Genomic DNA, 16,033 nt, shown 5'->3' with positions numbered 1-16,033 from the left:
CTATTAGGTCACTGAAGCGCCCCCCCCCCCCCAAAAGCAGAAAAATCAAACTGTCTCTACCTGTCTTCAGAAAACAATAGAATATCTGAAGATCTGAAAGTCTTTTACATCACTTCAGATCTAGAAGTTACCATAGAGATGATCTATCAGAAGCACTAATGGTGAGTTGGGCAAGGCAATTTCTTGTGCAGATACCTGAGCCCACTACACTAAATGCCAGAAGTGCCTACCCCATGTCTCTGTGACAGTTACAAGTAGCTCCCAAAATTTACAAATTCCCCCTAGGGGTAGTCATACAGCCCCTATTTGTGGTTGAGAAACCCTGGATAAAAGCACAGAGAGAGTAATGAGTTCTCCTAAGACATGGGGATAGCCAACTTAGTGATTTTTGGTTGTAGCCCCACTTAGTTCTAAAAATTATTGGAATGTGTTGAATGACTTGTGTTTACTTGGGCATAATTCTTCTTATTTCCATTTTACACATGAGGGAATGGACCAGTGTCACACAGCTAGAAAGTAGAGGAGATCAGAACTTAGGTGTTTAGCACAAGTCCTACCATGTTACCCCCTCTGCCACTCAGCAACGTCTTCTGGGCATTGGGCAATTGTGGGTACCACATGTAAGGCCCTGGTACTGCTCTGGTACTGACAGATGTCATCATCCCTACAGGTGCTGCAAGGAGCAGCCACATGTTTCTATGCTTTCATTGGTTTTGACATCATCGCCACCACTGGAGAGGAAGCCAAAAATCCCAACACGTCCATCCCTTATGCTATCACTGCCTCCCTGGTCATCTGCCTGACAGCATATGTATCTGTAAGTACCAAGACTTGTGGGACCCTCCTCATGGTCTTTTCATATTTGACCCTAAAATGTGGCTCTGGGGCTGGGTCCCCTTCTGTCAGGAAGCGATCCTTTCCTTGTGCCCTTGGTGTTTGTACACGTGTCCATGCTCCCTATATCTTCACCCACCAATGACAAGATGAAAATCAGGACTTCAAACGAGATGGGAGAAGCCCAGGCCCTCCTTTAAGTCACTGCCACTGAGTCACCATCCCCAACTGCCCTACACACAGGCTCCTGGTGTCCACTGCTGCCCGGGGATGGTGTGCTGGGAGTGGGCCGCCGTCCAAGGATCTCAGATCATAGGCTGGCAGTAACGGGTGGGTGTGCGAGCAGAGACTTTGTGGGCCTCTGTGCACCCTCCTCAATGCTCTTCTGTCTTCTGGGAGCTTCCCAACAGTGAAGAGGCGAGGCGAGGAGAGGCAAGGCGAGGCGAGGCTACCCCAGAGTCAAGGAGTCAAGAGAGAGAGTACAACGTCTTCTGAAGATGCTCTTCCCTTAAATGCCAGGGCGGGGGATGGAGCGGGGGGGGGGGGGGCGGGGGAGTGAAATTTCTTTCTGCTGTTGTTTATTTTTAGAAGAGCTTAAGCTTGCCTCTTAGGGTTTCCCCGTCAAGGGTTGTCCTCATAATAAAGCTTTCAGACTTGTGTCCTCAGGATCACACCCTAGGATCAGGGGTGGGCAAACTTTTTGACTCGAGGGCCACAATGGGTTCTTAAACGGGACCGGAGGGCCAGAACAAAAGCATGGATGGAGTGTTTGTGTGAACTAATATAAATTCAAAGTAAACATCATTACATAAAAGGATACGGTCTTTTTTTTTTTTTTAGCTTTATTCATTTCAAACGGGCCAGATCCGTAGTTTGCCCATGGCTGCCCTAGGATGCTCCTCACACTTTTGATGTGTCATCTCCCAGCTCCCACCCTAGAATTTCTACCACAGAGATAGTTCAGCCACATCCAAGATCCCCCTCACCCCCTGGCAATGGAGAGAACCAGCTGACAAGCCAACAGGTGTGTGTTTACACAAATACTCCAGGCCCTGAGGTCCCCACTCCAGTCACCACAATTAGGAAAGAGTCAGCAGCTGGGGTGCACACTGTGAGCCCTGTGGCTCCTGCTGCCATAGCATGGGAAAAGCACCTCCTTCCCCTCCCCCCAGAAAAAAAATATTTTTAAAAAATATGTTTTTATTGATCTTTTAGAGTGAGAGGAAGGGAGAGAAAGAGAAACATCAATGAAAGAGCAACACTGATAGACTATCCTCCTATTCCCAGTGTGCCTGCAACCCGGGCACACAGGGATTCAAACCGGTGAACTCTTGGTGCATGAGACAACTCTCAATCCACTGAACCACACTGGCCAGGCACAAAATAAAACCATCTTTAGCAACCACCTAAAGAAGCCAGGCCAATGGATCATTAAGGCAAGCTGAAAAACAGGATTGTCCTGGAAACCAAAGGAAAGCACAAGCGCAGCTTTGGATGTGGTTTGTAGAAATTCAGTTGCCCAGCCAAACATTTATGGGTAGGTCATTTATCACCTCCCACCATGCACACATATTACAAGTAGTTTGCTCTTATCTATATCCTGATTATCCCCGCAGACAGAGTGTTCAGGGAGGTGTGGTGTGGGGGGAGCAGCAGAGACACTCTGCTATGCATTTCCTCTCCTATTCCTCCCTTGTACCTCACCCTCCTCCAGGGGTCGACCCTTGCAGCACACGCACAATAAGGTTCATAATAACTGCTCCTTCTTTAGAATGGCACTTCATAGACTACAGAGCACTTTCAGGCATCTACCAACTCTTTGCCTAGCCTGATCTAATGAGGATAGGAGATATAACAGGAATTGCTGTAAGATCAATCCCACTCTGCTCCAGTCCACCCCACCTCACCCCAAAAAGGGACATTGCAAGTGGTGAGTGGCTGCTGGGAAATATTTGTTCAGAATGCATGGGCCTCAGCCATGCCTCAGGAGTTGTTTGTTCCTGTGCTGGCCAACAGTCTGCCATTCCACCACCAGAAGAGCTGAATTGTTGGGCTGTGGTAACCCATTCTACTGCCCCCTCTCAGCCCATGGCTTCACTGGAGGTTCTCGGCTCCTGAGGAATAGGGAAAGAAGTGATCTAGAAATGCATCCTCTCTCCCTTTCAGGCTCTGAACTCCTTTCCTGATGCCAGCATTGGCCTTTGCAGGCCAAAGGGGAGCCTGGCCAAATGACTGGTGGCTCCATTGCCTGAGGCCAATTCTGAAGGGAAGGATATTATGGCAGATCTATAATGTATATAATAAAAGTCTAATATGCAAATTGTCCCCTCGACTGGGAGTTCAACCGAGAGTTCGACCAGGAGTGGGGCCGGCAGGACAACTGCCTGCAATCCCTCCCCCTGGCCAGCAACACCCCTAATTGCTGCCCCCCCCATCAGGGGCACCACCCCTGATCGTCCCCCAGCCCCCATCAGGGTCAGGGCTGGCCCACCAACCGCCTGCTGCCCCTCCCCCCAGCCACCCGACCCAATTGGCCCAATCAGGGTGGGCTGGCCTGCCCCCACCCATGCACGAATTCGTGCACTGGGCCTCTAGTAATGTATGAAGGGAGATAGGTCCTAGTGTAGTGATTCCTGACTAAGCAAAGCCATGGTGGTCTTATGGCCCAGAGTAGGACTGGATTCCATCCTGAAGCCGTAATTTGTTTGTTGGCCTGCCTGGCTCCTGGGACTGAGCCACAGAGAAGAAATGGAAATATGAGTCCTCATCTGAGTCTCATCAGTTTATTGGCTATGGCTCTCCTACACAACTATCTTTGGAGTTCTGATCTCTGGTCTTTGGGGTGACAAGGAGTACTGTTAAGACCTTGTAGGACCCTGAAAGTTGAAAAGAAATGAGAGTCATGTCCATATGGGCAGGGTTCTCATGGTCACTGCCAGGCCCTGGCTCCAATGCCTGTGGCTGCAGCTCCTCCCACCTGGGAATTGCCCTTCATTGAACTGTCAGTACTTTCATGGGGCTGAAATACCTGCAGACTTATTTCTCAGATATGAACGGCCCATTGAAAGATATTAGAGGTTATCTGGTCTAGTCCACTAAGTCCATGTGTGGGGAGAAAATAGAGACTGAGAATTCCAGAGGCCAAATGCTTATAAGGGAAGTTATGTGCCAAGAAGTGGCAGGTCCAAACTTCCATGCAGCCCTCTGACTCTGAGTCCTCTGACTTTCTCTCATGTGGGTCATTCATCCATGCTGTCAGTCCCCTCTACCTCCAGCCACGTTTTCTCTTGTTTCAACAGGTGAGCATGATCTTAACCCTGATGGTGCCATATTATGCCATTGACACGGAATCCCCACTCATGGAGATGTTTGTGGTTCATGGGTTCTATGCTGCAAAATTCATTGTGGCCATTGGGTCAGTTGCAGGACTGACAGTCAGTTTGCTGGGCTCCCTCTTCCCAATGCCGAGGGTCATTTATGCCATGGCTGGTGATGGGCTCCTTTTCAGGTAAGCTTTGTGCTCTGTGGAATGAATTCTTTTATGTTATGCCTGTACAGGGAGAATGTCACCCGCTGTCAGCCTGACTGCAACTTTGATCTGAGTGCCTGTCACATAGACTGTGGAACTTGTCACATCCTGGCAAAGAATTTGAGTTGAAAGAGCTTATGCCCTGAAACAGCTCCTCTATTTGACTCTGGGTCCCTCAATCCAGCACAAACTGATCTGTTCCTCTATCTGCCCCCTCTCCTGTTTGACATTGTATGTTCCTTTGTAAAAATGGTGAGTGCCAAACTGTGACACTGGGTGGCCGCCAGAAAGGAGAACCTATCCTGCTACATCTTAGGCCTGCCCTCATCTTGAGGCCTGGTACCTGGCCCTGTCTACACAAGTCCCTCTGAAGTTGAAAAAGTTTTAAGTTTTCATCAAAGAGAGAATAATACCCTATGCACTGAACCTAATAATAGTAATAACAATAGCTACCATTCATTAAATATTGGTGCATCCCAGGTGCTGTGTATACAGTATGCCTTTAAGTCATCACAATAACTCTGTTTTGCAGATGAGTAAACTAGATAAGTATTCTCAGAGAGGCAAAAACCCTTGCCTCAAATCCCCCAGCTTTTGAGTGGGGGGCCAGGATTTGAACCCAAGATGGTCTAACTCCAAAGACCAGACTTTTAACCACACCAGTATAGTGACATTTCCAGCTCCCTATCTTGAGCATGAAGTAATCTATCTGCCCCCAGCACAGAGGGGATGTGGCCCCATCTCTTGGTTCCCAGTGTCCACCATGGAAGGGGCTTGCAGGGAAGGCATTCTTCCAGTGAACAAAGCAAGGTGTAAACCCTGGAGACCAGGAGCCCTTGGGTGCAGAGGGAACCAGCTCAGGGACTTTATCTCTGCCATTGGCTGTCACCTTCTGCTCCAGTTCCTCAGCCTATCCCCTGAAGTCATCACCGTGTCTGAGTTGCTATATTAGGGAAGCTGGACAGATCAGGGAGAATCTGACCAAGGTGTGGGGGTGTGACAGCTACACACATCCACAAGGTTTTTCTTCTGTCAAAGAAAATTAAAAGGAAAGACACTGGGTTCCAAGAACAGTTGTCTTGTCTTGTGTGAATCCTGAAAATAAGGGAGGAGTAGAAGAGGCAGTAGGGGGGAGGATCATGAAGAGAGCAGGAACCTAATTAAGGTCCACAGGAACTGCTAAGGAAGCAGCAGCCATTCAATCACTCTTGTTGGCCTCCAGTTGGTAACTGGCTGAATATTTCCTGCACCAATGAGTACTAGCTCCTAATTATTGTGCTATTTTACTAGCTTACTTCTTGTACTTTTATTGTAAAGCTGTGCGTCCCAAGGTTTGGCATAAGTCAGACTCCGGAGGTTTTTTTAATGCATAGTTTGTTGAGCCCCACTCCCAGAGATTCTGATGTGGTAGGTCTCAGGTGAAACCGGAAACTATGTATTTCTCACAAGCTCCAAGGCAATGCTGGTGCTACTGATACATGGACCATACTTTGGTTTACTCAGGTCCAGAGGACCCCCAAACATTTATCTCATCTAGTAGGTGTGTGACTATCACTTCTTCCCAGCAAAGCCTGGATTTCAATTTAGGTTTCTGAAATACCTCCTAGATTCAAGATTCAATCAACCCTTCACATCACATAATAGACTGGGGACTTTAATAAAAAGTTTGTCTCAAAACTGAGGAATTAAAGTAAACTGTTTTTAAATTATATTCCAGGAACAAAATCCTAGGGTCAGAAGCACAGCTGTATTTAAAACAGTGAATCCATAAGCCAATTGGAGGGGCCGGACCAGGAGGAATTAAGCCATGTCAGAATCAGTCACCATCTGTAGCCATGTTAACGCTGTGCTTCATTAACCCACCAGGTTTCTAGCTCATGTGAGCTCCTACACAGAGACGCCAGTGGTGGCCTGCATCGTGTCGGGGTTCCTGGCGGCTCTCCTCTCGCTGCTAGTCAGCCTGAGAGATCTGATTGAGATGATGTCCATCGGCACACTCCTTGCCTACACCTTGGTCTCTGTCTGTGTCTTGCTCCTTCGATACCAACCAGAGAGTGACATTGATGGTTTTGTCAAGTTCTTGTCTGAGGAGCACACAAAGAAGAAGGAGGGCATTCTGGCTGACAGTGAGAAGGAAGTTTGTTCTCCTGTGAGTGAAGGAGAAGAGTTTTCTGGCCCTGCCACCAACCCATGTGGGGCCAAGAACTTACCATCCTTGGGAGACAATGAGATGCTCATAGGGAAATCAGACAAGTCAACCTACAATGTCAACCACCCCAACTACGGCACTGTGGACATGACCACAGGCATAGAAGCCGACGAATCTGAAAACATTTATCTCATCAAGCTAAAAAAGCTGATCGGGCCCCGTTACTACACCATGAGGATCCGGTTGGGCCTTCCAGGCAAAATGGACCGGCCCACAGCCGCTACGGGGCACACGGTGACCATCTGCGTGCTCCTGCTCTTCATCCTCATGTTCATCTTCTGCTCCTTCATCATCTTTGGTTCTGACTACATCTCAGAGAAGAGCTGGTGGGCCATCCTTCTGGTTGTTCTGATGGTGCTGCTGATTAGTGCCCTGGTGTTTGTGATCCTGCAGCAGCCAGAGAACCCCAAAAAGCTGCCCTATATGGCCCCTTGCCTCCCCTTTGTGCCCGCCTTTGCCATGCTGGTGAACATCTATCTCATGCTAAAGCTCTCCACCATCACATGGATCCGGTTTGCCGTCTGGTGCTTTGTGGGTAAGCAACTTCCTTGGGAGCCTTGAGAGTTCCCTTTTAAGGCATTGAACAGCTTATCCCAAAATAACCTTCTTGCTGGGCTAGGTATTACCATTCCAAGAGAAATCTGGCTGGTTCTATGGACACTTGCTTTCTGCATTAGAGTCAAGAAAGTCAGTTATACCCTTTCTGCCTACTGTGGTCTTGGTCGTTGGTTCTGAAGAATGATGCTGATCAATCCATCACTTCCATGAATACTATTACCGGACAGTCTTCTTATGGATAATTAATATCATAAAAAGTCCACTTTAAATGAAGCCACATAAAAAAAGAGGAGAAAACAGCATTATAAACGTGAGGGTCAGAAAAGTTGATTGGCATTCTATCTTAGAAACTAAAAATTATGAAAAAAACGTATTTGACAAAATTAAATTAAAATAGGAACCATGCCATACTTTTTTAAGTGAGCAAAGTGTAAATTAAGTATGGATTTTTTGGCATCATTTTCATCTGATAAAATTGCATTATGGCACCATTTAACATCCCTCAATTCATATTGACTTTCATAAACTATTCAAGATTTTTTCATGCCCCCCCCAACCCACCCCCAAGGTCCTTTCTTATCCTTTGATATTCCAAGCATTCTCTTGGGAAGTACCCATCACGTCATCATCCTTCTTCTGTTGATAACTGAGATGAGTCTGTCAGATCCTCAATTGTTCACAGTTTTGGGTATAAATAGAGTTGCTCTCTCTAAGCTCACTTTCATTGCCTTCAAGAAGTTCTGTACCTTCCCCAAGATTTCTAATTTTCCTTTGTGATCTACTTATACTATATTCACAATAGATGTTTATCATATCTAACAATCACTGATTTTATGAGATGGCTGGGGATTGGTGCTAATAGTAACCTGCGAGGGATGTTTAACTGGAGACTAATTTTAAAGTTGTTTAGTCACTATTTTTATGTTCCCTATACAACTTGGTAACCCTAGGGTCTCTGTTAACAAATACTTAGTTAAGGAGGATCCTTAGGTGCTTTGAGGAATAGGAAAGCAATAGAATAAGTAACTCCTGCCTTAAGGAGAGGATAGACAAATATGCATGAATCAACTAGCTTGGTCAAGACAGTACAGAGACTCATGGATTAGTAAACAATCCACTCCTTGAGGCCAGGGATATAGGTGTTCAACATTATGGCCTCTGTGCCTGGAACATAGTAGGTGCTTAATAAATACTTCTCTGTTATTATAAAGCACTCATTAAATGAGAAACAAAGAAACTTCCTATCACAATAACCAGAAAGGACTTTGAGGAGGTAGAATTGGAACTGAGCCTATAAGGTTAGGTTTAGATAGAGGGAAGTGGGGAGTAGCGGGGGGGGGGGGGGGCATGGTACTCAAAGGAAAAGCATATGTCTTCCAGCAGATTCCTCTCTTCTGAAGGACATTCTGTACCTTCCTATAAGTATTTTGTTTCAATTTTCCAGTCTTCTAAGTCTCATCCCTTGTTAAACATTACGGGTATTTCTCCAGGGGACAACATCACTAACTTGTCAAAGTTTTAACCATTTATATGATTCATTCACAATCTCTCTTCTCTGTTTAAACATTTTTCCACTGGAACATGTAGCTAAGCAATGGAAAGATCCTACCATGGGTAGAGTGACTGAAGTGGGTAGAAATATTTTAGTTATATATTTGTGAAATGAATGAAGGTATAGACACAAAGATACATGGACTTGCTGAATCATTGCTAGGCTATTAAAGCTGGAAGGGGCCTTCACTTTCTAGGTCAGTGTTACCCACAGTGGGGTGACCATTCCATTGGTAATATTTGGGCTGATTTTAGAGGGTATATGAATAAACTTTTTATAATTACTATACATCTTCACATTACTAGAAAAAAATAGACATACTCATATAAATCTGGTGATTATTTTTTAATTTAAAAAGGGAGTCAAATTAAGAAAACCATTAGTACTAAATAGTACCAGTACTATATGATTCATAGTAATAATTAACATATATAACACTTATCACATAGTCATTATTCTGAGGTCTTTCTTTATATTAACTTATTTAATCTTCACAGCAATCTCCATTTTTCAGATGAGGAAACTGAGGTATCTGACGGAGGTTACATCGCTAGAATATAGCAGAGCCAAAATTAGAACTCAGGTAGTGTGGGTCCAGAGTCCATGGTCATAGCCACTACACTAAAAATAAAGTTTTAAAAACACTAATATAGTCCACCACCTCCACACTTGTCCCTCTCACAATTTCACAGATGAGCAAACTGAACCTCCACGAGGTTAAATTACATGATCAAGGTCAACAGGAAGTTACTCGTGGAGCTATTACTACAATCCAATATCTCCATGCTCAGATCTGGGGCTCCTACCTCCCTACCACGTTCCTCTGAGAAGACCTTTTTATTGGATCAGAAAGTTTGATATGTAGTTTGTGTGGATCAACACATAACATCAGGCAGGGCTGGCTTCCTGGGCGTACGAACTGTGCAGTCACACAGGACCCCACACTTGGCTGAATGCTCTGTTGCTGCCTTCTTGAATTCTTAACAATTTTTTAACAAGGGGCGCCATGGTTTCATTTTGCACTGGGGCCCACAAATTAAGTAGCTGGTTCTACATGATCTCTATGGTCTCTGGAACCCCAAAGGCATTTTGCAAAGGTGGTGAGGTGGCAGGGAGCCTTGCCTTTTGAGTCAAACATCGCTGGGTTCAAATCACAACTCTGTCACCTTTGTCTTGTGACCTTGGGAAGTTTACTTAACTCCTTTGGGCCTCAGTTTATAGGTTACTCATCTGCAAAAATGCAGATAATTTACTAGCTTTGATGTGGTGGCTCTTTGGGGCTTAAATAAGAAAATATTGGGGAAAGCCACGAGAGCTATTTCTTTCCTGCCTTTCTCTTCAGAACCTGAAGTGATTCATTGTCCCCCAGACTAGCTATCACATGCCAAAGTACAGCGTGAACCTGTTCTGACTCAGGCTGCCCTCCCAGTTATCAGAAGAAAACTCCCAGAGAGCCTTTTGTAATAAAGTTTTGCTGATAGCACAAACTTCAAGCTCGCTCCAGAAACCGATACTCCCTGGCAGGGGAGGACGCCACCCTGCAGCCTGGGGCCGGCCAGACGGGCACAGGAGCCCACAGGTCAGCAAGCACCCAGCTGTGAGCTACTAACTGCTTTGGCATGGTGATTTTCGAAGGCTGGTGTACTAGTCAGCTCCGCCTAGATCAGTGGTTCTCAGCCTTGGCTGCACATTAGAATCACCTGGGAGTCTTTTTAAAATCCTGATTTCTGGGCCTCATCCTCCGGAAATTCTGTTTCTTTGTTATGGGGTGCGGCCACAACATGAGTAACAAAGAAACAGAATTTCCGGAGGATGAGGCCCAGAAATCAGGATTTTAAAAAGACTCCCAGGTGATTCTAATGTGCAGCCAAGGACTCTAGAACAAAGATACGCACATCAGAATCACCTGAGTTGTTTTTAAAACATTCTACCCCCAGGGTGTCCGCCATAGGGATTTTCTGATTCAGTTGATCTGATATGGTCAATACTGGGGGTATTTTTTGTGTGCAAGTCACTTTAACATGCAGCCATGTTTAAAATGATCTAGAACAATAGTTCTTAAAGTGTGTCCCCTGACCAGCAGCGTCAGCGTCACCTGGGAACTAGTTAGAAATGCATTTGGACTCTAACACCACCAAAACAGAATCTCCAAAAGCAATGTAGGTTTTAACAAGCCCCCCAACCCACCCCCCAACACGTGATTTTGATGTATGCTTAAATTTGAGAGCAACTCATCTAGAGAGAAGAATAAGAAGATATTAGCAAGCAAGGCAGATTACTTAATTACAAAACTCCCTGATTTTCAAAATAAATGTTTGCTTATATAAAATACATCCATCCCACAACACCAAATTGGCTTATAAAGTCTTCAATGATATTATAGAATAAATATCCCACCTCTAAACCTCTGAGTCTCAAAAAATGTCAGATTTTTCCTCTTAATCTCTATTCATAGTATAGCTTTCCTGGAGAGAACAGTAGAGGTATTTTTAAATGGAGCTTCTTATGAAACATCAGGTAATTTTTTAAAGATTTAGGCTGAGTCATAACTTGATAATCTTCCTGATACATTTTTTACCCAACCCTCTATAAATGAATCTTAATACAGCATTTTGTCACAATGTTTTCCTAAGCTTTGACCTTCAGAAGACACGACTCATAGAGTTAAATGAGGCACAAGTCCCAACAAGATTACCCAGCACTTGTTTCTTTTCTTCAGGAAAGAGAAGTAATCCAACAGCAAATGGTTAATAATCTCAACAAAATGAGCACAAAGAGCCTTCATTCTCCTTTTCTCTCGATTGATGCAGTTTTGTGAAGACCACCTCAAAGAGTTGGGCAGAGTCTCGGGGTTATGAAAGTAGGAGGGACCAGAGAGAACACTGTGCAATGGGTTTTCAAGGGCGTCTTTCAGGTCAACTCTTCCCTATGGGCCATTATTATGAATCAATTATCTGTTAGACCAGTTTGTGGGCTCCCTTCCCTTGAAGGCTGCCAAGTTTTCATCTGAAATGTTTTCAGTCCCTCTGAGGAAAACAAATTCTTGCCTATAGATGTAGAGAACAGATAGAACTTGTGATTTGAACAATGGAGCCCATATATCCTGTACTAAAACATAAATATTCCAAGGAGAAGACACCACCTATGGTCTTTGAGCTATCATCTGAAATCTTACTGGGAATTGACCAAAGCAGCCATTGTGATGAGGGGAACAGGAGGAAAAGAAGGGGGCCATGAATTGGGAATTGAGAGGGCACTGAAATAAACAAATTCCCAATGAGCTGTTCCATACAAAAGTTTGAAATTCTCCTTGTAGGCAGAGGAGAAAACCACTGGCACCTTCAACATCAGAAGAGTAAGAAAAATCATGAAGGCCAGGCTGAGGATGGCAACAGGGCCAGTGGGATTCCAAGAAGGAGGGAGTGTGGTGGCGGATCCTGGTATAGTCAAGTATGCCTGCTGGCAGAGGGGCTGTGCAGGACAGGGAGACACGCAGGGAGGAAGGGGCGGGGTGATGAACCCAGGGGCACCTGAGAATGAAGGGAGAGAGGGCCGTCGCAGAGATGGAAGGCCCTGTCGTGGGCATGTGCAGTGCACCTGGAACAGACTTAGAGCCATGAAAGAGCGGAGGCTGGGCTTCCTTCCCTCCGCATTATGTGTGTGTGTGTGAGAGATTCATTCACGTCGTTGCCTATAGTTTTAGTTTGTTCATTCTCCTTGCCATCTAGCCTTGCTCTGTGGTAATACACCCCAAGGGATTTATCCATTGTGTCCATGGACATTTAGCGTGTTTCCGGTTTGGGGCTATTAGGAATAGAACCTCTAAGAACATTCCTGGACATGCATGTGGTGGTCACATGGATACATTTCCCTTGGGTTTCTGTTGAGTTAGAAGAAGAACTGCTGGCTTGGATCATTACATTTTTTAAAATATTCTTTAACAAAAGGCATTCTTTCTCATGGCCATTAGACCCTTCAAATAAAGTAAGCATTCCCAGCTCCATTTTGCAGATGAGAACCTGAGACCTAAAGTAATGTGGCTTTGTGCCCGTTTAGATTAGTTTCAGGGCCAGGGAGAGAATCTTTCCATCCTAAGCCTGCTCTTCCTGGCCACTCCATAGTAAACCTTATTGCTATTACAGTCAACAGGACCTGTGGTGTAAAAAATAACCAGCAACGTGGGAGTTGGAGACTGCGCTGGACGGGAGGACACCTCCGTACCATCCAGGCTTCATTTCTACATTGGCAAATGTGTTTGGAAAGTTGATCCCAGAGTCATAAAAATAAAAAAGCCTCCGGGCAAAACAAAGTGCCCCAGTTATCTGCAGCGGGCAGGGCTTCCTGATGGAAAGTGCTCCCCAGGAAGAGGCAGCTCCACCCAGCCGAGGTCAGGTGGCCCACCTCGTCCCGCCCTGACACGGAGCTCTGAGCAGAGGACAGGCAGCTCCTGGGGGACTCCAGAGGTTGGGGACCTGCTCCCCAGCCTGAGTTTGTGCCTGCAGAATTGGAAACCTACTGTTATCCATCTGCAGGTGCCCCAGTCTCTTCTCAGAGTTAAGTTTTTGTTCTAGGTTTTCTCCCAGATGATCCAGAGGACCCTTCCTCTCACCCCTCTCCCTTGTAGATTTGGGGTCATTTGCTTATCACAGAGCAGATCTACACAAGTAGACATGGAGGCATATTGCCTGCTCATACTGAGGTGCCCCAGCATCTGAGGGCAGGCTTGGCATTTCTAAACCTTCCCAAGGCATTTAGGTGGGATGGGAACAGCACCCCCTCTGGATTCAAGAGATGTGAGTTCCGGTGCCATTTTGATCCCTGAAGGACTATGCAGTTCCTAGCTTCTCAGGGATGATGAACAAGAAAATGCTTTTTTATAAAGGGCTTGACGATCACAGAGTGTCCTACTACATAAAGCCCATTCAATTGCTGAAGGCAAGGTCCTTCCTCCATCTAGCCCCAACTTCTCCTGGGCACACTTTCCACCAGGGACCTCTGTCTAGAAAAGAAGCCAAAGCCTCCCTTTGAATAGTTCCCTTCACTGCAAACAGCCTTTCACAGACTGACAGCCATTACCTTTGACCAGAGCTAGCATGCAGCCGCGTGCCCCAGCACAGCCATGCCTGTTCTTAAAATACTGAACCTCTTCTGCTGCTAACTAGTCTCTGCCTTGAGTGCCACTCCCACCAGGACCCAGCAACTAAAAATTAACTCCTGTCCCACAGGGGAGCCTCCAGGGTCCATTTCTGATTTGTTTTTGTTTGTTTGTTGTGTTGTGTTGTGTTGTACTGCAGCATAAATATTGATTCCCTTCTGATTTTCAGTATCACACCTGCCTTTCACTTATTACAGATATAAGATATGTAACTACGAAGCAGTGGATCAAAGTTTTCAAGGAATGGCAGAATTAAAGATGCAAATAGAATAAATAATAGTATTTATCAATTAGCCATCGTATTCTCAAGGCTTGATTCCAAATGACTTCAGGCTTATGCCAAAATCAAATCCACTCTCAAAAATAAAACCTTGCCATCTTTAAGTGTTTACAAAAGAATATAATACCAGTCCCGGTGACAACCTAAATAGCAGTGCCCAAAACTATTTCATGCAATGACAGCATCACTGAAAAAACTATATAGCCTCATGAGGTGAAGAGTTTCCCCCACGTATGTAATAATTCAGGGAAATTATTACTAGTAGATATCATATGATATTAAAAAATTATTCATTTTTATTTATTTTATTTTTTCCATCACCATTTATCTGCTCTATGCCCTCCTCCACCTCCACCCACCCCTGTCCCCTCTTACTATTGTCCATGTCCATGAGTTATCTCTTTTTTTATTAGTTTTTAAATGTGTAATGATACTAAGTTAAATTTTAAAGGAGTCTGTTTTAGAAGTATATACATAGGATGACAGGGATTTGTCTCAAAATAATCTAAAGAGAAGGAATCAGGAGAGTGGGTGTCAGGGGAAATCTAGTGATGTGTCCATGGGGTTCTTTATGCTTTTCTCTCCACTTTTACATATGTTCAAAAAAATCTTCAAAATAAAAAATTAAGCAGAAACTTTTTCAACCAGTCTATACTTCATAGCCACCCCTGGTGGATGGACGCACCCTGGACTAGGGCATGGAGAGACCCAGAGGATTCGCAGTCTGACCACTAACTGTGTGGCTGTAGACAATCCTTTCTCTGTCCTGTGCCCAATTTCTTGTCAGTGAAATGCACATAGCCATAACCATACACACACACACACACACACACACACACACACACACACACACACACATTCTCAAACAGGCTAGGAGGAGTCTAAACAAGGTAACATTTGTATAATCTTTTGAGCTCCTTGAGATAAAGGTGCCACATCCTTTAAGATCTCAGCACCCAGAGCTGTTGTGTGAAGTTTAGTTAAGATGATTCAGGTTTCCCAGAATCCCCGGAGATTTTTCAGAAACTACCTCATGCTGAGTTCTCTAAGCCAAGTGAAAGAAGGAGCAGAAACAAAACCCCCTGCTTCCACACAGGAGGCTTTTAGCAGCTCTGTTTACTCCTCCGACACAAAGCCTTTGTTTATGTGTGACAGATGGTGCTACATGTTCCTCTCCTCTCCTCTTCTCTCTCTCTCCTCCCTCCCTCACTTCATTGGTTCCCTTCTGTTTCTTTGTCCCCCTCCACTTTTTCTTTTCTCTGATCCTTCTCTGCTTCCCACCACTCTCCCTGAATTGGCTCGAGGGTCGGCAAGAGGGATAAAGGCAAACAGAGAGCCAGGACTTGGAGAATACCTAGTATTTATTCTGTCGGGCTGCACGCACAGTTGCTTCTTGGTTTACGGCACTCATATTTGAAATGTGTTTTTGAAGGCAGAGTGATACACCTTTGAAACTGTAGGGGGCTCAGAGCCCATAAATATTTATGTGGCAGCTTTCCTTGGTTTGCATTCCCAAAGTAATCATAGTCAACCTATTCTCTCTCTCTCTCTCTCTCTCTCTCTCTCACACACACACACACACACACACACACACACACACACACACGCACGCGCGTTCCTTCCGGTTTCAGCCACTTCCAAAGAACAAATGTAGACCTAACCTCTTACTGAATAGTCACTGCAATAAGCATAGTCTGTAAACCAGCCAGGGGAGAGGAGGTGTGAAGGACTAGACATGAAAGAGCCTTTTCTAGATCCATATGGAATGCGGGTTCTGCTACTCTGAAACCTAAGGAAGTGATTTAGCCTTTCCCAGCCTCTGTGTCTTCTATAAAATGAAGGTATTCAAATAAATGAATGATCTATAGACTCTGAATATCGATGAGCACTTCACACCCACAAATATCAATCTACCT

The 16,033-nt window shown here is 45.0% G+C and overlaps 1 protein-coding gene across 1 annotated transcript in view; it reads left to right on the top strand.

Annotated features, from left to right (window-relative positions):
* The window catches only part of SLC7A14 (solute carrier family 7 member 14), a 104,428-nt gene that overhangs the window by 79,007 nt on the left and 9,388 nt on the right, over positions 1-16,033 (top strand). The window contains exons 5-7 of the mRNA XM_059687017.1: positions 671-817; positions 4,134-4,342; positions 6,230-7,107. Of these exons, the coding sequence (XP_059543000.1) occupies positions 671-817; positions 4,134-4,342; positions 6,230-7,107 (1,234 nt within the window). The remainder of the gene's footprint in view (positions 1-670; positions 818-4,133; positions 4,343-6,229; positions 7,108-16,033) is intronic.

This window comes from Myotis daubentonii, chromosome 3 (assembly GCF_963259705.1).
Source record: "Myotis daubentonii chromosome 3, mMyoDau2.1, whole genome shotgun sequence".
NCBI lineage: Eukaryota > Metazoa > Chordata > Mammalia > Chiroptera > Vespertilionidae > Myotis > Myotis daubentonii.
This window is presented reverse-complemented; position numbering and strand designations above follow the sequence as displayed.